Genomic DNA, 27967 nt, shown 5'->3' with positions numbered 1-27967 from the left:
ACCAAGCCTATGGGCCACAGCTACTGAGCCTGTGCTCTATAGCCCGGGAGCCATTACTACAGAAGCCCGCACTCTCTAGAGCCTGTGCTCCAAAACAAGAGAAGCCACTGCAAGGAGAAGCCCGGGCACTGCAGCTGCAACTAGAGAAAGCCCACTCAACAAAATAAATAAGCTTTGAAAGAGAAATAGAATGTTGACAAAGTTACTGAAGGAAGAAGTACAATGAAAGAAGAGAACAGGAACCCACTCCAGTATTCTTGCCTGGAGAATTCCATGGATAGAGGAGCTGGTGGCTGTTGTCAGTGGGGTTGCAAAGAGTCTGGCATGAGTAAGCAGGTAAACAAATTCCACACACAGCAGATTGACCTCTGAAAAACAAATCTAAGCATCTAACTTTCCTCCTGGACATTCTTCAGTGACTTCCATTAGCTTTTGAAATAAAGCCCTAAATCCATAGATCTTGCATAAATGAGCCTCTATCTCGCATCACCCCGTCTACATTCCCTGTGTCCGAGTCACAGTGGCTGACTTTCTGTTCAGTTATTATCTTCCTGCCTCAGAGCCAGCACTCAGGGTGTTCTCTCTGCTTGCAACACTCTTCTGTTTCCCACCTTGCCAATCCTAAGTGTTTCTTCCTCACAGAGACATTGTCTGATTTCTCATTGTAGGTTAAGACTTTCTGTTTAATCTTGTCTTAGCACCAGGCCTGTGTCAGAGCACTTATTTCGATAGTAACATTAAAATTGTGGATGAAATCGGCTGGCTGGCTGCTAGATTGTAAGCTCCATCATGTTCACTGCTGTATTTCACATTTGAGGCACAAAGCTGACACTCCATGTATTTTGAAAGAATGAAAGAAAAAAAGACAACTCTTCTTGCTTCTATCAATTGTGTGTTTACACATGCATGCATGCATCCATGGATATGTAACTCCATTTTTTAATTACAAAAACATCATCTCATAAATAATGGTGTATGCTTTGTAGCAGTTTCAGTTCTATCTTAAGTGTATTTCATGGCATTAAGTTTTTCTAAATCATCACATGAATGATGTAAATTGTAGTAAGATTATTGACATTGTGTGGGTTGCGATGGGAGAGGATGTGACCCTGTATCATGACCATTTATGCTGTTCTATTGTATTTCAGCTTCCTTGAACTTGTTTCAGGTATTCTCAGGGAACTCTTTGTGGATGCTCTTTTCTTCTCTGCTAGTTGTGTCTCCCAACCACCTGAGCTCAGGTGCTGTTGGCTCATTTCTTAACTGTTTGATCTGAGCAGTTTCTTAGAGTGACAGAGTTTTCTCCCCAGTAAGGTGGACACAGATCTTTCACTAATGTGCTGTTATGTTGATGAGAAGTTCATCCAGGTTAACTCTTTAGAGTAATGCTTAGTGTGTAGGACGTGCTGAAACACCTGTCGTCAGTATGATGATGTCGTCATCATCACAATGTGTGTTCTTTTAAAGTTACTGTGGACTTTGTCGTTTCTGAAGACACCAGTCTTGCTGTAACTCATCTAGATAGTGACACTGTGTCACTCACTGTGTTGAATGGAACACTTCTGCATAGACAACCCAGTCTTGGTTTAATTTGTGTATTTTTCATGTATTGTGGTTTCTTCCAGAATCCAAACTCTCTCTCTCATGTATGTCCACATACATGACAAATTCATGTTGATTGCAAGATATCATAATCTTAGGAAAAAAGAGGAAATTATAAATTAGATTAGAGACCAATAGTTGGCTTCAGGCAGCTTTTAGTGGATCTATCAGAATATTACTTCAAGTGAATTGAGCTTTACCCCTCTCACCTCTTCTCATTTTGTGTGAAACTAAGAATCCTCCTCAGGGCCCGTTAGTGAAATGTGTTTTCATTTCAGGCACAGTTGACCTTCAAGGATGTGTTCCTAGATTTCACTCCTGAGGAGTGGGAATGCCTGGACCCTGCCCAGAGGACCTTGTACAAGGATGTGATGGTGGAGACCCTCAGGAACCTGGTGTCTGTGGGTGAGGATTACTTCCCTCTGAAGTAGGGTCTGCCCTGGGGTACCTCTGCATGTTCCCTCTTTACCTTTCGAGATCTCCTGTTTTTCTTGACTAAGCTCAAAACCTTTCTGACTCACACATATAAAGCTTTCTGATTGGCATCAGGAGTTTAAATTTGACTTTCCTTCAGGTGACCTGCCCACTGTGTGATGCACAAGGAGTTTCTCCACAGCTTGAGTGTTTATAAAGCTGATTTCAAACGTTGAAATATCCAGTTGCCTGTTTTTAGCCCTGTGTTCTTGGTTCAGTAGTTCTTAGGTAGGAACTAGATACCTGCTGTTCCCTGTGCATTCAGAAGGCGGCAGAGAGTAAATTTAATGAGAAGTATTTTTCTGTCAGTTTTTAATGTCCTCACTCCTTGGCTGACAAAAGAGCTGCATTCTACACCTGCCAATGCAGGAGACATGGGTTCAATCCTTGGTCTGGGAAGATCCCACATGTCAGAGCAGCTAATCCTGTGTGCCTCAACTACGAGCCAGTACTCCAGAGCCTAGAAGCTGCAATTCCTGAGCCCACATGGGACAAGTACTGAAGCCCGTGCACCCAGGAGAAGCCACAGCAAGTGGAGCACGAGCACTGCGACTGGAGCGTAGCCCCTACTTGCTGAACTTGGAGAAAAGACCAAGCAGCAACAAACACTCACCTGATCCAGAAGAAATGAATACACCAATGTATGAAAAATAACAGGTACATTTATTTAAAGGAAAGAAAGAGGTTGGATTCTGGAAGAAGGCACAGTATATGGCATTACTTCGAGTAGGAAATTCTGTTTCTGATCTGAATGTTATCTCCATTCTTGTGGCAAAAGGAAGAAGACCCCTGGATTGTGGAGAATGAGGTGCTAATAGCAAACATCCAGATGAGTGGGAAAGTATCCACAGTGTGATCACAGGTCAACTGTCACAAGGACAGAGAGGAAGCCGCACCATTAGTGGGGTTTGGGAAACTCTCCAAGTGGGAGAGTTCTGTGAGAAAACAGATGTTTAATGTTTGTGAACTCTCACAGGAGATTTTTCTTCTCCCTAACTTATGGCTGTGTTCTTTGACATGTGAAATGTACAGCACCCCCCAGTGGTGCTGTAGCACCCACAGAGATGAAGCCAAGATTTTTTTTTTTTTTTTTTTCTTTTTTTGCCTCTACTGGGTCTTTTTTGCTATGTGGTCTTTTGTCTATTTGAGACGAGAGAGGGCTACTCTGTAGAGTGGAAAGCACGGTTACTTATTGTGGTGGCTTCTTTTGTTGTGAAGCACAGGCCCTAGGCTGGAGAAGGCAATGGCACCCCACTCCAGTACTCTTGCCTGGAAAATCCCATGGATGGAGGAGCCTGGTAGGCTGCAGTCCATGGGGTCGCTAAGAGTCGGACACGACTGAGCAACTTCTCTGTCACTTTTTACTTTCGTGCATTGGAGAAGGAAATGGCAACCCACTCCAGTATTCTTGCCTGGAGAATCCCAGGGACGGCACAGCCTGGTGGGCTGCCATCTGTGGGGTCGCACAGAGTCGGACACAACTGAAGCGACTTAGCAACAGCAGTAGCACAGGCCCTAGGCACGCAGGCTTGAGTAGTTTTACCACACAAGCTCAGTATCTGTGGCTCATCAACTTAGTCTCCGTGACATGTGAAATTTTCCCAGAACAAGAATCAAACCCATGTCTCCCGCATTACTAAGCAGATTCTTACCGTGGAGTCACCAGGGTGTTAGGGAAATTAAATAAATAGTCTTGTTTAGGCTTCAAGACAAAGGAGTGCATTCCTCTGACCTTGCTTCTAACGTGCATGGAAACTGCCTTGAGTATGAATGTCCTGACTGTCTCCTGTGAGTGCAAGTCTTGCAGCACCATAGATAAGTTTGAGGACAAATCTTGAGATTGTTCAGTCTTTGCAGGGGCCCTTGCCAACCAAGCCGCAGGATTAACATCATCCAAATTGGCTCCTGGATCCTTCTCTCTGCCCGCTGCTGCTAAGTCACTTTAGTCGTGTCCGACTCTGTGCGAACCCATAGACGGCAGCCCACCAGGCTCCCCCGTCCCTGGGACTCTCCAGGCAAGAACAGTGGAGTGGGTTGCCATTGCCTTCTCCAATTCTCTCTGCCTACCGTGAGGTAAATAAAGGTAACTTAGAACTGCAAAAAGAACTATGCGATTTGTGAGGATGATTATCCATATTACAATGTCATATTATATTTGGCTGATCAAATCTTCACTTTTTAAGTCGACTTTCTTTAGCCAGCCCACAGCTCTAATAGTGTCCCCATACTGCCCTTTCTCTCTCCATTCTTTGTCCTGTTGTGGCCTTACAGCCCTCCCAACCCTTCTGTCTCCCTCTCCATCAGCTGGTCCCCTTCTACCTGCCCCTGTCTCTGAGGTGGGAGGGGAAGCCCAGGTTCCCCCACTCTAGCAAGTTTGTTAACCCCTTTAGATTCTTCTGATCAAAGACCCCCATCTCCCTGGAGAGATGTTCTAAGATTTTTATCAGTCCTTCTGTCCCTGTTATCACAGTCAATTTGAGTACTGTTCAATCTCTATTGTAGCCATAAAGCTGTGACTATAGAAAGGAAAGATAACTTGATTGATACAGGATGGCCATGATGTTGTTTAGACTCTGGAGAAAACTGGTTAAGATGATTTTTTTTTTTCTTTGAAAGTGCAAAACCGGTTCTTTTTACATGTGGAATTAAAAACAGCAAGCTTGTTAAAAAGACATTTCAAAAAAAAAAAAAAAGCTGAAAGTTAACCTTTGCCAGGGCTTCCCAGATGACTCCAGTGGTAAAGAACCTACCACCCGTGGGGGAGACACAGGAGATGTGGATTTGATCCCTGGGTAGGGAAGATCCCCTGGAGGAGTGAATGGTGACCCACTCCATTATTCTTGCCTGGAGAGTCCCATCATGGACAGAGGAGCCTGGTGGGCTAGAGTCCACGGGGTTGCAGGGGGTTGGATAGGACTGAAGCGAACCTGCATAGCATGCCACCTTTGCCATGTCCTTGAAATATGTAACCCATTTTTCCAGAGATTTCTGTCTTGGGCAAATTAGAATTTTAAACCACAGGGCGGGTGGTGGGAAGAAAAGTGAAAGAGACATTTTAAATCTCAAGCAGGAAAGTATGAGAGCTCTCATGTCTGTTGATCTGCATTTATGTTTGTCTCAGGGTGTGTCTTTGTTTTTGGATAATATTGCTGAGGTGAATTTGCAAATGAGCTCTAATTCAATTGTTTGTAAAAAAAAAAAAAAAAGCACTTTCAAATCAAACAATTACAAGAGAAATTAACCTAAATGAATTTCAGGTTCACATGAATTGGGAAATATTCAGTATTAAACATCTAGTATTAATGTTTGTTTGCTAATCTAATTAAGGCATGTCTTCATGTCTTCAATGTCTTCAACATTGACTAATACTTTTATTGTACCTAGGTTTAATGTTAAGTAAGTTTGTCAACACTTAAAGTAACTCGAGTGAAGAAACTTTTAAGGAAAGAATGCAAATGCAATTGGAGCTTTTAAATAAACTCAGGTAAGAATGATTATACTTTAGAAATGTCTGTCTAAAATAGTCTCTCCAGATTTGAATAACCTGAACTCCTGCTGCTGCTGCTAAGTCACTTCAGTCGTGTCCGACTCTGTGCGATCCCACAGACGGCAGCCCACCAGGCTCCCCCGTCCCTGGGATCCTCCAGGCAAGAATACTGGAGTGGGTGCCATTTCCTTCTCCAATGTATGAAAGTGAAAAGTTAAAGTGAAGTCGCTCAGTTGTGTCCGACTCCTAGCGACCTCATGGACTGCAGCCTACCAGACTCCTCCATCCATGGGATTTTCCAGGCAAGAGTACTGGAGTTGGGTGCCATTGCCTTCTCCAACCTGAACTCCTAGGGTTGTGCTCAACCAAGTAATGAAAGTTCATTGAATATCTAGGTCATTTCCAAATAAAATAAGATTCTGAAACACAGATTACTGAAAACTCATTTCCTCTTACAGATAAACTAAAGAGATTGTGGACTATTAATGAATATGTTTGGACGATTAATGAATATGTTTGGTGCCACCCTGAGATGTTCTCTATAAGAAAGCAAATATTCTTAGACATTATCACTGGTATTTATGTTCACCAGTCTACAAAATGCTAATATATCTGATAGCTCATAGTTGCTTAAGGAAAGTAAGTCATGTGTTTTTAGTAAGAAAGGTATGAGAAATGTGGGCCAGTCACCTTGCTTTGTCCCCCCTGGTTATTTTGTCTCAGGACCCTCCCTTTGGCTACACAGGCATGCCCTAGATCTTGAAGTAAAGGCTTCTCAGAGGAGCAAAACTCATTATGGCCTGGACTGATCCTCTGACTTTTGACTCCAAGGTGCCTTTCTGCACTTCTGTATTGTCTCCTGTATCAGACAGGGTGTTTTCCTTTCTTCGTCCTTGCCATGATTGTTGCCTTGAATTAAGAGACAAACTGCCTGTTTACCCTGTTTTAGTTGGCTGTAAATTCCTCAACCAAGCCCACCTATCTCTTACCTCAGGGCATGCAAGTGGAGGGTAGCTGATTGTAGATGTCCAACCTGCAGCCCATCCAACTCCTACCTCAAAATTACATTTTATTAAGGAAAATGGAAAGTACTTCTGACTTACAGATGGCTGTTTCTAAATGAACAAAGTGATTTTTTTTTTTTTTTTTTAAGAGAGGTTTCATGGAAAGTAGACTCCAAGAAAAGAGATCCCAAAAGGCAAGGTCTTTATATGTTCTGCAACAATCTGTCATTTGACTTGTCAGTTTTGTTGCTTGACTTTGGGTAGCATGTGATGAGGTATTTCAAAGGTATTTACTTCCCCTTGTGCCCCTCCTGTGGTAATAAGTGCTGTAAGGTGGCACTGAAAAAAAAAAAGAAAGAAAGAAAGAAAATTTATTTGTTTTTGGCTTTGTTGCTTCAGGTCTTTGTTGCTTCAGGGGCTTTTCTCAACTTGCAGTGAGCAAGGGCTACCCTGTAGTTACAGTGCATGAACTTGTCATTCTAGTGGATTCTCTTGTTGCAATGCGTGGTCTCTGTGTGTTTGCTCAGTAGTTGTGACTCCCCAGCTCTAGAGCACAGAATCATCACTTGTGGCCTACAGGCTTAGTTGTTGTCACGCATGTGGGGATTTCCCGGATCAGGGATCAAACCTGTGTGCCCTGCACTAGCAGGCGGATACTTTACCTCTGAGCCACGAGGGAAGCCCTGAAGCTTGTTCCTTTACATGTATCTTGGAGCCAATGAACTGGGTGAGTTTAGGTTACTGTGTAGATTGGGAGTTGATGTATTGAATGATTATTGTGTAAGTAGAGAATTTTTCACTTACAATATAACTGACATAAACCACTTATTAATGTCATAAAATGCCTATATGTCTATCTACTGATAGATTTCTAAGAGGTATTTGGAAAACTGTTTATTTTTTAATTTTTAAAATTATTTTAGGGAATTCCCTGACAGTCCAGTGGATAGGATTCAGTAGTTTCACTGCAGCTAGCCTGGATTTAATCCATGGTTAGGGAACCAAGTTCTAAGAAGCCACATGGTCCAACAAATATATATATATATATATATATATATATGGCTTCCCTGGTGCCTCAGAGGTTAAAGCGATTGCCTGCAAGGAGAGAGACCCAGGTTCAATCCCTGGGTCAGGAAGATCTCCTGGAGAAGGAAGTGGCAACCCACTCCAGTATTCTTGCATGGAAAATCCCATGGACGGAGGAGCCTGGTGGGTTACAGTCCATGGGGTCGCAAAGAGTCGGACACGACTGAGCGACTTCACTCACATATATATATATGGTTTACAGAATTCTTTATTTTCTCAATGCAATATTTGTGGAACAGTTACTAACTGCCATTTATTTTTTACATCATTCGTTAGAATGCTTCTTTTGCACTGTTTACCATTCCAACGTATTGCTTGTTTGATGCTTGTTTGCTCAGTTGCTCAGTCCTGTCTGACTCTTTGTGATCTCATGGACTGTAGGCTACCAAGCTTTCCTATCCATGGAATTTTTTTCAGGCAAGAATAGTGCACTGGGTTGTGATTTCCTGCTCCAGGGGATCTTTCCTACCCAAGGATTGTATCCCCCTGTGCTGTGTCTTCTGCATTGGCAGGCAGCTTGTTTACCACTGAGTCACCTCTCTAGTCCTATATATTCTTTGCCATTTAAATATGTATAAATATGCATAAAGTGTGTACAATATACCATTAGTTTCTCCTGAATTATGAGACAGCACTGTGTTTAGTACAAAGTAGGGTGATTTTTGAGGTCATGGTGGGAAAATATGTTTTCTTTGCGAACTGACATGAGTTTGCATAAAATGAATGTTTTCTGATTGTGTTTGAAAATACACTACCCTAAAATTAATTTGAATTACAAATGATCACTCGTTTTAAAGAGTTCAATTCCTTTAGTGTTCTATAGTTTGAAGATCATCTTTGCAAAGATTCGTAATTCTGTTAGGACGGATATGACTTTTGGTATAAAAGTCATGTGTTTGACAAGAAATAATTTATTTATGAATTGAAACTAATAGAATATCTGTGGTTCTCTATGTTTTGTAGATATGTCTCATATAGAGATGATCAAGAAATTACAGGCAAAAGCAGACAGTGGAAAAGGGGAAATTTTTCAAAGAGTGATGTTTGGAAGAGCTGAAAGCCTTGAAAGCAAAGATTTTCACCTCAGGAAGATCCAGGAAAATATAGATGACTTTGATTATCTGGGGACAGATGATGAAAGAAATGACAAAGGATTGTCTACATCCCATAACAAAAACCTCACTGATGGAAGAGATCATCATAGTAGAAGTGATGTAGAAAATGGACCTTTTGAAAGGCATGGATCAAGCTTTCAGGATGAATTGCAGATGATGCAATCTGAAGGGATAATTTTTGAATGTAGTCAAGTTGTAACAAACGTCAGCGCCTTGGTTTATCATCTCAGAGAACTCGTAATGTCTGCAAAGGCTTTTCCCATAAAGATGAAAATGCTGTTATGCATCCTTCAGAACTGTTACCAGACCATGAAACACAAAATAAAAGACCTTACAAATGTAATGAATGTGACATAACCTTTCTTCAAGACTCAGAACTCACTAGACATGAAAGAATCCATACAGGAGGAAAACCATATAAATGCGACATGTGTGGCAAGGCTTTTAATCAAACTAGAAAGCTTGCAATTCATTGGAGAATTCATACTGGAGAGAAACCACATAAATGTGATGTGTGTGGCAAGGCCTTTAGTCAAACTGCAAACCTGGCAGTTCATCAGAGAATTCATACTGGAGAGAAGCCATACAAATGCAATGTATGTGGCAAGGCGTTTAGTCATACTGCAAACTTTACTGTTCATCGGAGACTTCATACTGGAGAGAAACCATATAAATGTGATGTATGTGGCTGATGTTTACTCAAAACTCACAACTTGAAGTTCATCAGAGAACTCATACGGGAGAGAAGCCATACAAATGCAATGTACGTGGCAAGGCATTTAGTCATACTGCAAACCTTACTGTTCATCAGAGACTTCATACTGGAGTGAAACCATATAAATGTGATATATGTGGCCTAGTCTTTAATGAAGCTGCAAAGATGGCAGTTCATCAGAGATTCCATTCTGGAAAGAAACCATATAAATGTGATATATGTGGCAGAGCCTTTAGTCAAACTGCAAACCTTGCAGTTCATCGGAGAATTCATACTGGAGAGAAACCATATAAAGGTGATATATGTGGCAAGGCTTTCAGAGTAAGTTCAAACCTTGCTGTTCATCAGAGTGTTCATACTGGAGAGAAACCATACAAATGTGATGTGTGTGGCAAGGCGTTTAGTCGTAATGGAACCCTTGCTATTCATCGGAGAGTTCATACTGGAGAGTAACCAAGTAATTATGGTATATGTGCCAAGGCTTTCACTGTAAGTTCAAGCCTTGCTGTTCATCAGAGAGTTCATACTGGAGAGAAACCATATAAATGAGGTATATGTGGCAGGGCTTTCAGTGTGAATGCAAACCTTGCAGTTCATCAGAGAATTCATACTGGAGAGAACCTTACAAATATAAAAATTGTGACAAACCATTTAGGCACAGTCATCCATAACTCATCATCAGGCAGTTCAGACAGGAGAGAAACCATATAAATATGATGTATATGGCCGGTGCTTTACTTGAAATGATGAACTTAGAAACCATCGGAGAATTTATACTAGAGAGAAACATTAGAGATGTGACAGTTGTGAGAAACATTTTAGTGTAAATGTCGTGAGTGTGACAGAGCCTTTAGTCAAGTGTCCAGGCCTTATAATTCGTCAGAGAATCCATAGTGTATTAAAAAACATAGAAGTGAAATGAATGTGTCAGAGTTTCTAGTGCATGTTCAGCATTAACTGCCCATTAGGCAGTTCATACATAAGAGAAACCACGTAAATGTTATTTATGTGGCAAACCCTTCAGTCACAAGAAATGACATTGCAGATCATCTGAGAATATTCTGCAGTGAAAGCTTACACATGTAGAGAAAGCAGTAAAATATATCAAGTTTTTGACCCTCAGAAAATTCAAACTGTAGGAAAACTACACACATGTGTTAGGTGTGGGAAAGCTTTGATTATCTGTTCAGCCTAACTCACCATCCGTTAATTTTTTTTTTCTTTTTTTACAATATTGTGATCGTTTTTGCTGTACATCAACATGAATAGGCCATAGGCATACATATGTGCCCTCCTGCCTGAACCCACCTGTCTCCCCACCATATCCCTCCAGGTTGTCCAAAAGCACTGGCTAGAACATCAAACTCCCACTGGCTCTTTTACATATGGTAATATATATGTTTCAGTGCTAATCTCTTAAGTTCTGCCATCCTATTTGTTTTTTTTTTTTTTTAATAGGTTTTCCTTAGCGTTACTTTTTCTATCCACATGTTATGACCCAGTTTTAATGTTTAGTTTACATTTCTTTCCTGCTTTACACTAAAAAATACATGTCAGTGGATTATTTTGAGACTTTTGTAACGTTAAAATGCGCATAAGACGATGACCAGGAACATAGTAGGTGCCCTGTAAATGTAAAGAAAGACAGTTCCTTTAGGACTTGAGTTCAGTCAGATAATACACATAGAAACATTTACAAATAGTGCCAAGTTGATGATTTTGGTGAAAGAAATTCTAGTGTATTCTTAAGACTTTCTATTTTACAATGTGCTTTGTTGTCCACAACTGACAGATCTTTCAGAAATAGACAACAAAGAAATGACAGAAAATATATTACAATTTTTCAACAAGAAGTAAATTGCCTAATTTCCATCAAGTGATCATATAGTAATTTGACATTCCATTACATTAAAGTATTCACTTAAGTATTATATATTATGATGTAAACAACTTTTTCTCATGTAAGTATTTGAAGCTTTGTCATCCTAAGCATGGAACAGAAAGTTTTATAAAGAAGTATGTATTTCTCATTAAAAATTTTTTTCTCTCTTTAATAATCTTTAAAATTTACTTTTGGCTATGCTAAGTCTTCATTTTGCTGGCTTCTTTCTCTTTTTACAGCAATCAGGCTATGAATTCTCCACATAAACTTGGCTGGGGTATGGTTGGAGACTGGCATTTTGAGGCTTTTGGTCAGTCCAGAGGACTCAATGTCTCTTTGGTTTGTTGGCTGTACTCAGTCTTTTTTTTTTTTACTGTACATGGGATTTCTCTAGTTGCAGCAAGCAGAAGTGACTTTCTAGTTACTTGTATACAGGCTTCTCATTACTGGGGTTACTGTTATTGCAGAGCACAGGCTTTAGAGCACAGGCTCAGTACTTGTGTTGCACGGGCTTAGTTCCTCCAAGGCATGTGGCATCCTCTCAGACCAGGGATCAAACCTGGGTCCTATGCATTGGCAGGTAGATTATTTACAACTGGACCAGCAGGCAAGTTCTGCTCATTGTCTTTTAACTGTGTGCTATGTATGTTAATACACTGCCAAACAAAATTGGGGTCATCAACCAATAACTGGGAGATCTGAAACCAGGAGAGACTCCCCCAAACTTCTCTGGACTTACTGAAGAGGTGAATGTACCCAAAAGACCCGTCCTGAAATACTAAGGCTAGAATGTACAAAGCACAGTATGGTGCCTGCTTTTCTCAATCCTGCATTCCCTCGGGTGCATTTTCGCTGGGCCACTGCAGTGACTAATAAGTTTGATCCTTGAATAAGTGGAATGTCAAGACATTTTTCTCCTTGGAAGTGTTAGTATGAAGTAGCCCTTTTTAAGAGTTGTGTGTTTCACATTCTATCTTGTCAGTTCAGTTAGTTCTGTCGCTCAGTCATGTCTGACTCTTTGCGGACCCCATGAATTGCAGCACGCCAGGCCTCCCTGTCCATCACCAACTCCCTGAGTTCACTTAAACTCATGTCCATGTTCAGCTTCTTCAGCTTTACTGGTTGGGGCATAGGCTTGGATTACTGTCATATGCTCAAAATTCTCCAAGCCAGGCTTCAGCAATACGTGAACTGTGAACTTCCTGATGTTCAAGCTGGTTTTAGAAAAGGCAGAGGAACCAGAGATCAAATTGCCAACATCCGCTGGATCACTGAAAAAGCAAGAGAGTTCCAGAAAAACGTCTATTTCTGCTTTATTGGCTATGTCAAAGCCTTTGACTGTGTGGATCACAATAAACTGTGGAAAATTCTGAAAGAGATGGGAATCCCAGACCCCCTTACCTGCCTCTTGAGAAATTTGTGTGCAGGTCAGGAAGTAACAGTTAGAACTGGACATGGAACAACAGACTGGTTCCAAATAGGAAAAGGAGTACATCAAGGCTGTGTATGGTCACCTTGCTTATTTAACTTATATGCAGAGTACATCACGAGAAAGGCTGGGCTGGAAGAAGCACAAACTGGAATCAAGATTGCCAACAGAAATACCAATAACCTCAGATATGCAGATGACACCACCCTTATGGCAGAAAGTGAAGAGGAACTCAAAAGCCTCTTGATGAAAGTGAAAGAGGAGAGTGAAAAAGTTGGCTTAAAACTCAGCATTCAGAAAACAAAGATCATGGCATCTGGTCCCATCACTTCATGGGAAGTAGATGGGGAAACAATGAAAACAGTGTCAGACTTTATTTTTCTGGGCTCCAAAATCACTGCAGATGGTGTTTGCAGCCATGACATTAAAAGATGCTTACTGCTTGGAAGATAAGTTATGACCAACCTAGATAACATATTGAAAAGCAGAGACATTACTTTGCCAACAAAGGTCCGTCTAGTCAAGGCTATGATTTTTCCTATGGTCATGTATGGATGTGAGAGTTGGACTGTGCAGAAAGCTGAGTGCTGAAGAATTGATGCTTTTGAACTGTGGTGTTGGAGATGACTCTTGAGAGTCCCTTGGACTGCAAGGAGATCCAACCAGTCCATTCTGAAGATCAGCCCTGTGATTTCTTTGGAAGGAATGATGCTAAAGCTGAAACTCCAGTATTTTGGCCACCTCATGTGAAGAGTTGACTCACTGGAAAAGACTCTGATGCTGGGAGGGATTGGGGGTAGGAGGAGAAGGGGATGACAGAGGATGAGATGGCTGGATGGCATCACTGACTTGATGGACCTGAGTCTGAGTGAATCCGGGAGTTGGTGATGGATAGGGAGGCCTGGCATGCTGCGATTCATGGGGTCGCGAAGAGTCGGACATGACTGAGCGACTGAACTGAACTGAACTGATGCACCTGATTTACATAAAGTGAAAATAGAAAAATAAACATGTAAACTATTAGGAAATAAACTTCAGGAACTAAGGTTAAAAGTGGTATCTCTTTTTGACCTTGGAGAATTCTGAAACAATTTATTTTTGATTATTTATTTATTATTGGCTAAACAGTTTTGGCTCAGGGGCTTAGTGGCTCCACAGCATGTGGGAATTTCCTGGACCAGGCATTGACCCCTCATCTCCTGCATTGGCAGGCTGATTCCTTATCCCTGAGTCACCAGTGAAGTCCAGAAATCATTGAGATTGCACACTACATGGTGGCATTTTTGTTTGTTTGTTTGATAAACGAGAAATTTCATAGATTCAATCCCAACTTTTTTGTTCTTGTTACTTTGAAGTCACTGAAAGCACAAGATGGAATCAAACCCAAAGTATTGTTTGGATACTGGGACAGATGATATGTTATGAGAATGTTTGTTAACTGATGAAGCTTTCTAGTTGGAGCACTATAGACTTCCAATCTGATGGGAATTTCTCAGCCTGCCCAGATAGGCAGCATAGGAAGCGGTTGGTTTAAAGTCTAGAGGTATCAGTAGTTAAACATTGGAGAAACCACAGTGAGACCGTTTGACAAAACACTGAATGTTTACTCCTGCTATGAATTTGTTACATTCCTTTTCCTGCTGTACAGATATGTCCCATTGTTCTATCTGGTTGTTGAAGATGGTAGTAAATTACTATTTATCTGTTTTACTAAACAGAAAAATTACTATTTACTATCTATTGCCTAAGACATTTTTACACTAGCCTAATGAACAGTAATGTTTAGATATATTTAATATTAATAAATATTAAATAGAAGTCTAGTTTTCCAACGCATATTAAAATGTTGATGTAACATTATAGAATTAATAAATATGCTCCATAGTTCATTGTCAGCTGTGGTAGAATTTCCTTTTTCTTGAGTTTTTTTTTTTTTTTTAAATACTGTGATGGTTTTTGCCATTCCTCAACATGAATCGGCCATAGGCATTGATGTGTCCCCAACCTCCTTCCCCACCCTATCCCTCCAAGTTGTCACAGAGCAGTGGCTCTGGATGCCCAGTCATATGTCAAACTCCCCCGGCTATCTATTTTACATATGGTAGGCCTGGCGAGCTGCGATTCATAGAGTTGCAAGGAGTCGGACACGACTGAGTGACTGAACTGAACTGAACTGAACTGAATATATATGTTTCAATGCGATTCTCTCAAATCATGCTACCCTATTTCTTTTGTTTTTTCAACTTTTTCCTTAGCGTTATTTTCTCTGTCCACATGTTGTGACCGAGGTTTAAAGTTTAATTTACATTTCTTCTCTGCCTTACACTAACAAATACATAAGTCGGTGGGTTATTTTGAGACTTTTGTAATGTGAAAATGCACGTAAAACGATGACAGGGAACATAGTAGCTGCCCTATAAACATGAAGAAAATTCCTTTAGGACTTGAGTTCAGTCAGTTAATACACACAGAAATATTTATAAATAGTGCAAAGTTGGTGATAATTTTGGTGAAAATAAATTGGAATGTCTTCTCAAGATGTTTTGTAGTCTGCTTTGTTGTCCATATCTGACAGAGCTTTTGGAAACAGCATAGCAAAGAGAGAACAAAAATTAAAATTGCCTGATTACCGTCAAATGATCATCTAGTAATTGTTGACATTCCCTTACATTGAGAAAATATTCACTTATGTATTATATATTATGATGTAAACAAGTTTTTCTCAAAAGTATTTGAAGCTATGTCATCATAAGCATGGAACACAAACAGTTTCTATAAAGAAGAATGCAGTTCTCATTATAGGAAATTTTTTCTCTCGTTTAATAACTTTAAAATTCATTTTTGGCTGTTCTGGGTCTTCACTGTGCTCCTGGCTTTTCTCTCCTTGCGGCAAGCAGGGGCTATACATTCTGTACATAAAATACATAAACGTGGCTGGTTGGTTGGAGACTGGCATTCTGAGTCTCCTTTTTTGGTCAGTCCAGATCCCTCGATGTCTTTTGCCTTCGCCTGTGCTGAGCCTTTTTTGCCGCACGTGGGCTTTCTCTGGGTGCAGCAAGCAGGAGCTACTCTAATCGCTGTGCTGGCTTCTCACTGCTGGAGCTGCTCTTGCTGCAGAGCACACGCTTTGGAGCACAGGCTCAGTACTTGTGTTGCTCGGGCTTAGTTGCTCCAAGGCACGTGGTATCCTCCCAGACCAGGGATCAAACCTGTGTCCCATGCATTGGCAGGTGGATTCTTTATCACTGGACCACCAGGGAAGTGGCAGTGAGTGGCTTTCAACTGAGCAAATTCCAGTATCTTTCAACCAGGATCCTCCTGTGTCTTTTAACTGTTAATACCCTGCCAAATAAAATTTGGGGTCATCACCCCATAACTGGGAGATCTGAAAACCAGGAGAGACTCCCCTAAACTTACCTGGACTTCCTGAGGAGGACGATGGGCCCAAGAGGCTGTTCCTGATTTACCAAGGCTACTATGTCGGAAGCTCAGAATGGTACTGTTATGCCCAAGTCGAGAAATCTCCCAATGACCACCAGGGAGCCGATATCCGATGCAAAAGCAAGAGAGTTTTTATTACCAAGCTCGAGCTGGGGCTCCCACCGATACTGATGCAGCAGCTATAGGGAGGAGCCCTGAGCTCTGGGTTACATTGCTTATATAGGGTATTATCCTGCGAAAAATTCAAAAAACGGGAGTCTCCGGGTCTGATTGGTCACCTTCTGGTGAAGGGTTAGGTGTTGAGTTCTGATTGGTTCTCCTTTCCCGGGCTTGACTCGAATTTCCTGGGCTGGCCAAGGGTTCTGATTGGTTCGCAGGTGGTGGGGTGAGGTCAGGGGATTTCCAAAGGCTCTTTTCCCCGAACCTTACAAAATGGAGTAGCTTTGATTCTTCAGTACCTGTTTTGCTCCAGCCTGCATTCCCCTCAGGGTGCATTGTCGTTGGGCTGCTGCAGTGACTAATAAGCTTGATCTTTGAAGAAGTGGAATGTCAAGATATTTTTCTCCTTCTAGGTGTTACTATGAGGTGTTACTAAGAGCTGTGTGTTTCACATTCCAGCTTGTCATCCCTATACAAAGCCAGTTCTTGTTTACTTAAACTGCTTAAATTAATTCTAATTGCAGGTGCTAGCGATGGAATGAAACACCAACACTGCAAAGTGGTTTGAATCTGTCTGCTGCTTCTTGCAGCTGCTTTATTTTATATCTTTTGCACAACAATCTGCGGGGCAAGTTGCCAAACACCATAATTCAGTGACTATACAGTGTGCAGGCGAGGGGCGAGATAACCTTTACCTAACTTATTTACTGCAGCTAAGACTTTGTTTTGAGAACTTATCAACTTAGAATCCGTTTTGTCCCTGGGTCTGTTCCTTTTGAGGAATCAGAGAAACATCCTTGTGTGCAAGAAATGTTCTTTTCCCACGGGAACTAACAGAGGATTCTGGGCAGAACATCTCGTTTGCAAGAATGTTCAGCCATGGTTGAGAGTCTTGTTTGCAAGCACTTCCCAACCTTCCTTATACCTTGTTCCCTACACTGGGCAGAACATCTCCTTTGCAAGAATGTTCAGCCCTGGTTGAGAGTCTCCTTTGCAAGCACTTCCCAACCTACCTTATACCTTGTTCCCTACATCTCCCCCTTTCTTTTCTTGCAGGTGCTGAATAAGTGCTTGTATATGCAAAGCTTCTTTCAATTGTTTCCCTTTTTGCCAGCGGTGGTAGACTATAAAAGCAATAAAACCTAAAGCAACAATTAACAAAGTATTCACAAAGGATGTTGTTAACAATGTAGATACATGCCCTAAAGGACTGAGGTTATCTAATCCTTCTTGAAGACTCTTCAGTATATCAGAACCAAGAATATCAGGCAGCGTCTTACTAAAAGTTGACAATATAGTTTGCTCCAGTTTCATAATTTCAGCAGTTAAATTCTGGTGTCCCATCAAAGACCTTTTCACCTTTTCCCAACCCTCACTCATATTAAAGGGAACAGGGGTTATGCATAGGTGAGATGAGTTCCAATCACATTTTAACACACTCCTTGTAGCTAACACAGTCACTTGATCTCCTAACCAGGAAACAGTGTGTTGTAAATTCAATACATCAGTAGCCAATTGAGAGTCCAAATCATAAATAAGCATCCTTATGCCACTCCCTGACAAAATCAGCAGTCTGTATGCCCTGATGCAAAGCAAGACCTGCTACAGTTGCTGTTGCTGTTACTGAAGCCACAGTGAGAATTGATGCGATGACAATGCCAAGCATTCTTCGGGATCGACGGAGAAGAGTTTGTACAGAATTCACAAGATGAGTGACAGCAAAAAAGTCCGACCAAGGCCAAGTAAGATTAACAGGTAACCAGAGTTCAGTCCGTGCTTTCACAATAACCAAAGAGTAATTACTGGAATGGACCATCTTGTTTTCAACATTTTCCCACCAGGAACGGTTTATACATTGAGTCAAGTTACAATCAGAACATGATAAAACTCCCAAAATTTCATTCCAAATCCATTGTCCATACAGTAAAGAATAAGGAAATTTTACACATGCTATAGCAGAGTAAGATTTATTAATAGGCAAATGAACTTGAAACAGCCCTCTAGGATCATTAATATTCAAAGTAAAGTTTCCCATCCATATAGTAAGGTTACCTGACACTGCCCATGATTATACACTGGAATAGTAAAAGCAAATTTATTTCTATCTTTTATTTGTAAAGGAATAGTAAAAAAGCAATCCTTCAAATCTAAAACCATCAAAGACCAATTCTGTGGAATCAAGGCAGGAGAAGGGAGACCTATTTGCAAAGTTCCCATAGGTTCTATACATTTGTTAACTTCCCTTAAATCAGTCAACATTCTCCATTTACCAGATTTTTTCTTAATGAGAAAAACAGGAGAATTCCAAGCAGAGGTGGAAGGTTCCATATGGCCAGATTGAAGCTGTTCTTCTAATAATTGTTCTAAAGCCTCGAGCTTCACTTTTGGAAGCAGCCACTGCTCAACCCATTTAGGGACATCAGTTAACCATTTCAATGGGAGAGCTCAAGGAATCTGAGCAGTGGCTACAAGTTTTCCGACGAGATGGTGAGTGTTGTTCCTAAAGAAAGTAAAAGATCTCTTCCCCAGACATTAATAGGTATATTAACAATGTAAAAAGAAATAAATACTTTTTTTCCGTTAGACAATTGGCATGACAAAGGTTGAGCACTTCTCCACACATCTGCTATAGATCCTAAGCCTGTTAAAACAAGAGGACTTTTTTCTTTTTTCCAGTCATTAGGCCACTGCTGGAGAGAAATAACTGAAACATCTGCTCCTGTATCCACTAATCCTTCAAACTGTCTATCTTTAATAATCAGTGACATTAAAGGACGAGAGTCATTAATAAGCATTTCCCAAAATATACTTTTTCCCGTACTTCCAAAACCACTGACTCTCTACAGAATCTGAATCCTCCCCCGAACTCACATCTCTATCTGTCTCAGTGGATGAATCTGTACTATCAGGAGGTTTGGGCGGAGGCCGAGGTGAAGCCCCCCACTCACATTCGCCTTCCTTCTCCCCACTCACAGGCACATCCTCATACGGGGGATCATCCTTCTTAAGAGAACATGAGGCGGCCTCACTGTCAGCAGCCATTAATTTTAAAGCCTGCATTATAGCGCTACATAGAGTCCACAACTTTAAAGGAATCACATTTCCTTTTTGATGCTGCCTTCTTAACTCCTTTTGTATCATTTTTCATTCCCTCAAATTTAGCTGTACTTTTGTTTGATATTGAAACCAATAGCAATGCTGCTGTATAAGGCGAAACAACTCACTCAAGCGGCGAGTAGACGTTTTAATTCCTATAGAATGCAGGAGCCCCTTAACCAGCTCCATATATTGTGACTTTAAAGACGGGGAATTCCCCATGGCTTTTTCTTTTTCTTCTCTTTTTTGTTTCTTTTTCTCTTTTTTTTTTCTTTTTCCTTAAAGTCCCCCTTTCAGCCTCCCGCCCTGGGGTGCTTACCCTTTCGGTTCCATCGTGCCCCCGCGCTGGGCGCCAGATGCTAGCGACCGAATGAAACACCAACACTGCAGAGTGGTTTGAATCTTTCTGCTGCTTCTTGCATGCTTTATTTTATATCTTTTGCACAACAACCTGCGGGGCAAGTTGCCAAACACCATAATTCAGCGACTATACAGTGCGCAGGCGTGGGGCGAGATAACCTTTACCTAACTTATTTACTGCGGCTAAGACTTTGTTTTGAGAACTTCGTTATCAGCTTAGATTCCGTTTTGTCCCTGGGTCTGTTCCTTTTGAGGAATCAGAGAAACATCCTTGTGTGCAAGAAATGTTCTTTTCCCACGGGAACAAACAGAGGATTCTGGGCAGAACATCTCGTTTGCAAGAATGTTCAGCCCTGGTTGAGAGTCTTGTTTGCAAGCACTTCCCAACCTTCCTTATACCTTGTTCCCTACAGGAGGAATATTTCTGGGTCCAGCGACCACCCCCACATCAACCCCCACCCACCCCTACCCACCCCCAGCCCGGCCACCACACCAGGTTGCAGTTCCCATACTGAACTGCTTCAGCCTCATCAGCAGGAATCCTGTTAAGAGGAAACCTTTCTTTCCAACGCAATTATCCCACAGAATTTTAAGTTTTTACTTAAAACTGTTAAAGTTATGAGCAATCAGTGATGCAACACAAGATGGGAAAAACCCTCATGTACTTCTAAACCCTGACAAGATACCTAGGGATCAAAAGGAAGAACACAGCAGGTGTCCTCTTGTTCCTGATCAGGCCCCCCTCGGCTCCCCTCGGCCCTGCTTGGCCCTGCTCGGCTCCACCCCTCACATGCCCAGGCGCAGGCATGTGTCCCATCCTGCGCCCCTCACTCACCCAGGGGCAGGAGTGTGCCCTACGCCCCGCCCCTCGCTGAGGCATTCTTCTGATACCAATGGCTGAGGAGTCTCCAGTCTCTGCTTTGTCCCGAGTGATTCTACGGCCAATTCCTGAAGCCGAGACTTGGTGGGTGCGGCCGACCACTGGAAACCTGAGGTACTTTTTTGTTTGTTCATTTTTGTGTTGTTAAGCCGCGCCTGTGGCGTCCCCTCTCCCCCCTATCCGTGACCTCCTGTCACTTCGCACCTCGCTATTCCCCGACCCCTTCCTCCAGCCCAAATTGAATTAATGGGTTGATTTCTTCCTCATTCCGTACATACATTTTTTCTGATATAAAAAGAAATGGGATCTGACTCTGTTTTAAGTGGTTTGTGTTATTTGTGGCAATGGATTAGGAGCAAACAGTCGAACATTTTTTCCTAAGTGAAATTATTGAAAAGCTGATGGAGAACAACTTGATAAATGAAACGCTGCTCACATCCAAATACCTGACCTTTTCCCGGAAAAGAAACGTAGCCTGGCAGCTGTTGAATCTCTCTGTTCAGTGTGTTAAGGAAGATGATTATAGTTTCAAGACAGACCTGAAAAGAAGGTGAAGAGTTTGCATTTTTGATACTCTTCAGAACAAATAACTTATTTCGCAAATGGTGTCTTTTTTATTTTGTTTTTGTTTTGTATTGTGAAACAGGCATTGAAGTTGATGTTATTTTGTTTTAAGAATCTTACAGACTGGAAATAGAAATTAAGCTATATTAACAATAGTTATAGGCTTAAAGAATATATTGCATTAGAATCTAGTAAAGTCTGCTCTGGATAAGGAAGATAAAAGTGTTCCTGTGTAGATCGCCTTATTTAATTTTGTGTTTGTAGTTTTAGTGTATAATGTGTTAGTTTAATTATGTCTTGTGTTTGTGGATTATAAAGAATGTTTGTAATCTGTTTAATAGAGAATGAATTTAAAAATTGTTTGAATTGTTTAGAAATATAGGCAGTGCCATTGTCTGTCTTTATCGAATTAGGTGTTATTGCAAAGTAAGGTAATAGGTCGGTTATAACATGTCATGTAGTTTCATTCCAGAGAGGTGTGGCCCCTATGAAAGAATGTGTATCGATTCAGGCATATAAGAAGGAAGAGGAAGAAAGTTCAGGGCAATGAGTTATATCCATTTGTCATAAAATTCTTTTTTGTTTATCATAAACCCTTTTTATATTTTTATATTTATCATTTTATTTGCCATTTCTCATATCTTTTTATTAAAAGCATATATTTTATTTTTCTTTAGCAATTATGAAGTGTATTGTATGTTAGCATTTTATAGATTGGTGAATATATTTATTATATTATATCATTATATATTTATATATATAAAGTTATATTTTTGCTGACAAATTTAGTTTACCTTAAACTAGGCATAATAAAAGTATTTTACAATGTTGATGACTTAAGACGTGTCTTAATTAGATTAGCAAACAATTAAATTTAAATTTTATTTATATTTAAATAAACATTATTTTTAATATTGTATATTTTTCAGTTTACGTGAAGTTGAATTTAAATAGAGGTCATTAACTTCATATTATCCAAACACAAAGACATATATTGAGACATAGATAATTTTAGATAGATAGGCATAGTTTTCTGCTTGAAATTTACAATATCTTTGTGTTGTATTATTGTTATTTTTGAGTTTCACCAGTTTGTTTATGGCTGGAGTCCTAGACAGAGTGGTCTGTGTATCCCAAGGACATGATAAGAGTTAAGTTTAGGGTGTTTTTCAGGCCTGATTTGTTTCCCAGGCAGAACTGGAACTCCAAAAAAGTATTTTAACAAGTTAACCCTTTCTTAACTGCATGTGTAAGAAGAACCGGTTTTGAAATTTCAAAAGAGTTTATTTTAATCAGTATTCTCTAGAGTCTAAAGAATATCCTGGCCATTCAATGTCAAAAATATAATTTCTCCTTTTTGTAGTTACAATATATACATGATATATGCATGAAAGAAATGCTGTCACATTGGATGTAAAGCCGTGACTACAAAATTTTGACAAATAGTAGGACTACTAAGCATACCTTCAGGTAACATACTCTACTGAAATCTTTTATGAGGCCCAATGCGATTAGGAAAAGGGAGAGACAAAGTGAATCTCTCTTGGTCTAAAGGGTGTAAAGGTATATTTAAAAAGCAATTTGTAAATCAATAATAATAATAATATGCTAATTTTGAGGAATAGTAGTAGGTGATGGGAGAAGGCAATGGCAACCCACTCCAGCACTCTTGCCTCGAAAATCCCATGGACGGAGGAGCCTGGTAGGCTGCAGTCCATGGGGTCGCTAAGAGTGGGACACAACTGAGCGACTTCACTTTCACTTTTCACTTTCATGCATTGGAGAAGGAAATGGCAACCCACTCCAGTGTTCTTGCCTGGAGAATCCCAGGGATGGTGGGCTGCCGTCTATGGGGTCGCACAGAGTCGGACACGACTGAAGGGACTTAGCAGCAGCAGCAGTAGGTGATGGGATTCCTGGTTGTAATGCACCCATAGGTTTCATAGATGCATTAACTTTTCTAAGGTCTGTTAAAAGGCACCATTTGTTAAATTTCTTTTTTATAACAAAAATAGGAAAGTTCCAAGAAGAGCAAGATGCCTCAATATGTTTCAATTCAAATTGTGTGTCTATAAGTTCTTTAGCAGCCTGTAATTTTTCTTTTGTAAGGGGCCATTGCTCTGTCCAACTAGGCTCGTCATTCTTCCAAGTTATTTTGATAATTGTTTTGTTTCTTAAATGAGCAGTGGCCCCTAGGAAAAATGTGGAATGTATATCTGAGTTTGCCATTGCATAAGTAAGTCCCTTCCTATTAGATTAAGGGGTGCATCTATCATAGAAGCTCTTAATGTTGCAGGCTGGCCTTCTGGTCCCTCACATGGGTGTATCTGAACACTTTGATAGACTTCTTGTACTTTAGTTTGAGAAATTCCCACAATTTTGCAAGAGACCTTTTGTATAGGCCAGGATTTGGGCCATAAGTGTTTGGAAATAATAGTAACATCAGATCCAAGGTTGAGGAGACCAGGAAATCTTGTACCATTAATTTTGATATTTATATTTGGTTGGGCACATACAGATACCAATGATGTCCATAAGGATTGGTTTTGATCTGTACTGCTGAATCTGCTTGTCCATACATTATTAGAGGAGTTAATAGAAATGTAAGGCAAAGAAGTAATTGAGCAATTTTGTCCCCCTTTTTGAATTGCCATAGAATCTGAGATGACATCATAATTTGAATCTCTCCTTTATAATCTGAATCAATTACTCCAGGGTGAACAGTAATTCCTTTAGAAGTCAAACTAGATTGGCCAAGCAAGAGACCGAAGGTTTGTGGGGGCAGGGGTCCAAAAAGTCCAGTAGGTACTCTGGAAGGGATTGCTTGAGGGTAAAGGGAAAAATCATTTAGGGCTGGTATATTGAAGGCAGCACTGCCGGATATTGAGGGTTTGAGGGAAAAGATAGAAGTTGCCCCTGGTTTTTGTTGTAGGGGACCTGGGTGGGGGGGTCCCCTGTTTGGAGTTTCCTGGAATAGATTTTTCATCAATATCAAATTTAGATTTACAATCTTTGGCCCAGTGCATTCCTCTAAGGCAGAGAGGGCAAATTCTTGGAGGTTTCTTATTAGCCTTCTTAGGGCAGTCCCTTTCTAAATGGTTTTTATCTCCACATGTAAAGGATCCTTCATTTCCCTTTCTAAAGGCAGCAACCATTGTCTCAACTAGCATTTGCATCTTTTGAGTTTCTGATTCTAGATTGCCACAAGCCTTCAAATAGTCAATAATAGTCCCAACTCACGAATTGGAGTGATAGCTCTTTGACATTACTGATTTGCATTCTTATAAGCAAGTAATTTTTCTAGCTGTTTTTTGGTTTCTTCTCTGATTACAGTACGGGAAATAGCAGTTTCTAATCTAGCTAAAAAATCAGCATAACTTTCATTAGGCCCTTGTAATGTTTTAGTGTAACTACCTGAAGGCTCTCCTTGAGGAGTAATTCGATCCCAAGCTTCAAGGGCCACTGTTTTTAATTGTTAATGCAACAAAGGAGGGCATTGTATTTGAGCTTCTATGGTATCAAATTGTCTGGAGCCAGTTAACATTTCATAAGTAATTTGGTTTTGGAGAGTGCCAGCTCGAGCATTCTTGTTAGCATGATCTCTGGCTATATCATGAAACCGCATTGTCCACTGAAGATATTCTCCTGGTTTAAGGAGAGCTTTTATTAAAGTTCGCCAATCATAGGGGAAAAAGTTTCCATTAGAAGATGCCACAACATTTAGAAGCTCTCTCAGTTCAGTCGCTCAGTCATGTCCGACTCTTTGCGACCCCATGAATCGCAGCATGCCAGGCCTCCCTGTCCATCACCAACTCCCGGAGTTCACTCAGACTCACGTCTATCCAGTTGGTGATGCCATCCAGCCATCTCATCCTCTGTTGTCCCGTTCTCCTCCTGTCCCCAATCCCTCTCAGCATCAGAGTCTTTTCCAATGAGTCTACTCTTTGCATGAGTTTCAGCTTTAGCATCATTCCTATCAAAGAAATCCCAGGGTTGATCTCCTTAGAATGGACTGGTTGGGTCTCCTTGCAGTCCAAGGGACTCTCATGAGTCTTCTCCAACACCACAGTTCGAAAGCATCAATTCTTCAGCGTTCAGCTTTCTTCACAGTCCAACTCTCACATCCATACATGACCACAGGAAAAACCATACCCTTGACTAGACAGACCTTGGTCAGCAAAGTAATGTCTCTGCTTTTCAATATGCCATCTATGTTGGTCATAAGTTTTCTTCCAAGCAGTAAGCGACTTTTAATTTCATGGCTGCAGTCACCATCTGCAGTGATTTTGGAGCCCAGAAAAATAAAGTCTGACACTGTTTTCACTGTCCCTGGTGGCTGAGAGAGTTAAGAGTCTGCCTGCAATGCAGGAGACCTGGGTTCGATCCCTGGGTCAGGAAGATCCCCTGGAGAAGGAAATGGCAACCCACTCCAGTAGTCTTGCCTGGAAATTCCCATGAACAGAGACTGCTAGACTGCAGTCCATGGGATCGCAAAGAGTCGGACAAGACTGAGCGACTTCCCCCTTCACTCCTCACTGTTTTCACTGTTTCCCCATCTATTTCCAGGATGCCATGATCTTCGTTTTCTGAATGTTGACCTTTAAGCCAACTTTTTCACTCTCCACTTTCACTTTCATCAAGAGGCTTTTTAGTTCCTCTTCACTTTCTGCCATAAGGGTGGTGTCATCTGCATATCTGAGGTTATTGATATTTCTCCCGGCAATCTTGACTCCAGCTTGTGTTTCCTCCAGTCCAGCGTTTCTCATGATGTACTCTGCATATAAGTTAAATAAGCAGGGTAACAATATACAGCCTTGATGTACTCCTTTTCCTATTTGGAACCAGTCTGTTGTTCCGTGTCCAGTTCTAACTGTTGCTTCCTGACCTGCATACAGATTTCTCAAGAGGCAGGTCAGGTGCTCTGGTATTCCCTACTCTTTCAGAATTTTCCACAGTTTCTTGTGATCCACACAGTCAAAGGCTTTGGCATAGTCAATAAAGCAGAAATAGACGTTTTTCTGGAACTCTCTTGCTTTTTCCATGATCCAGCAGATGTTGGCAATTTGATCTCTGGTTTCTCTGCCTTTTCCAAAACCAGCTTGAACATCTGGAAGTTCACGGTTCACGTATTGCTGAAGCCTGGCTTGGAGAATTTTGAGCATGACTTTACTAGCATGTGAGACGAGTGCAATTGTGCGGTAGTTTGAACATTCTTTAGTATTGCCTTTCTTTGGGATTGGAATGAAAACTGACCTTTTCCAGTCCTGTGGCCACTGCTGAGTTTTCCAAATTTGCTGGCATATTGAGGGCAGCACTTTCACAGCATCATCTTTCAGGATTTGAAATGGCTCAACTGGAATTCCATCACCTCCGCTAGCTTTGTTCGTAGTTGCGGGGGACTGCCCGTAAAGGGTTAAGTCTTGGGAGCTGCTCGGCAGATATGCAGAGCCTTAGGCACGTTCCTAAGCTCCCTGTCCCGCCACCCTCAAGAATTTTTATAGCCCTTAAGGCCCCAAGATGTCTTGTTTCTGCAACATGTAAGATAGATAATCTTATAGTGCTCTGTACACAATGGTAAGGGTCTGGTGATTGTATCCTGAGGTTAAAAAATAATCCTGTGCATGTCTTAAGTCACGTATTTTATCCTATAAATATTGTAGCCTAATAAAGAAAGGCATCAGCCATTTGTGGTCTGATCCTCTCAACCCCATCTTTTGTCTCTATCTCTTATTTTTCTTAGCGGGGACACTCCGTTCTCTCCCTGTGCAGGTGCAACTCTTGCTTGTGCTGGCCGCGGCAGTAGTGATGGTTTCTAAGGCCCACTTGACTTCACATTCCAGGATGTCTGGCTCTAGATGAGTGATTCCACCATCGTGATTATCCAGGACATGCAGATTTTTTTGTACAGTTCTTCTGTGTATTCTTGCCACCTCTTCTTAATATCTTCTGCTTCTGTTAGGTCCAGACCATTTCTGTCCTTTATCGAGCCCATCTTTGCATGAAATGTTCCCTTGGCATCTTTAATTTTCTTGAAGAGATCCCTAGTCTTTCCCATTCTGTTCTTTCCCTCTATTTCTTTGCATTGATCACTGAGGAAGGCTTTCTTATATCTTCTTCCTCTTCTCTGGAACTCTGCATTCAGATGCTTATATCTTTCCTTTTCTCCTTTGCTTTTCGCCTCTCTTCTTTTCACAGCTATTTGTAAGGCCTCCCCAGACAGCCATTTTGCTTTTTCGCATTTCTTTTCCATAGGGATAGTCTTGATCCCTGTCTCCTGTACAATGTCATGAACCTCATTCCATAGTTCATCAGGCACTCTATCTATCAGATCTAGGGCCTTAAATCTATTTCTCACTTCCACTGTATAATCATAGGGGATTTGATTTAGGTCATGCCTGAATGGTCTAGCGGTTTTCCCTACTTTCTTCAATTTAAGTCTGAATTTGGTAATAAGGAGTTCATGATCTGAGCCATAGTCAGCTCCTGGTCTTGTTTTTGTTGGCTGTGTAGAGCTTCTCCATCTTTGGCTGCAAAGAATATCATCAATCTGATTTTGGTGTTGACCATCTGGTTTTGTCCTTGTGTAGAATCTTCTCTTGTGTTGTTGGAAGAGGGTGTTTGCTATGACCAGTGCATTGTCTTGGCAAAACTCTATTAGTCTTTGCCCTGCTTC

General features: G+C 41.0%; 2 protein-coding genes across 2 annotated transcripts in view; both read left to right on the top strand.

Moving 5' to 3' along the window:
• LOC128064048 (zinc finger protein 813-like) overlaps nucleotides 1-9125 on the top strand; it is a 41163-nt gene extending 32038 nt beyond the window's left edge. The window contains exons 5-6 of the mRNA XM_052656865.1: nucleotides 1881-2007; nucleotides 8617-9125. Of these exons, the coding sequence (XP_052512825.1) occupies nucleotides 1881-2007; nucleotides 8617-9125 (636 nt within the window). The remainder of the gene's footprint in view (nucleotides 1-1880; nucleotides 2008-8616) is intronic.
• A 71-nt stretch (nucleotides 9126-9196) lies between these two features.
• On the top strand, nucleotides 9197-9936 carry LOC128064047 (zinc finger protein 79-like). The gene is given in 2 exon segments (XM_052656864.1): nucleotides 9197-9455; nucleotides 9458-9936. Coding segments are annotated over 2 exon segments (738 nt in total).
• Nucleotides 9937-27967: the final 18031 nt, after the last annotated feature.

The sequence above is a fragment of the Budorcas taxicolor genome, chromosome 18, assembly GCF_023091745.1.
Source record: "Budorcas taxicolor isolate Tak-1 chromosome 18, Takin1.1, whole genome shotgun sequence".
In the NCBI taxonomy this organism is placed as follows: Eukaryota; Metazoa; Chordata; class Mammalia; order Artiodactyla; family Bovidae; genus Budorcas; species Budorcas taxicolor.
The sequence above is the reverse complement of the archived record's forward strand: the minus strand, read 5'-3'. Positions and strand labels throughout refer to the sequence as shown.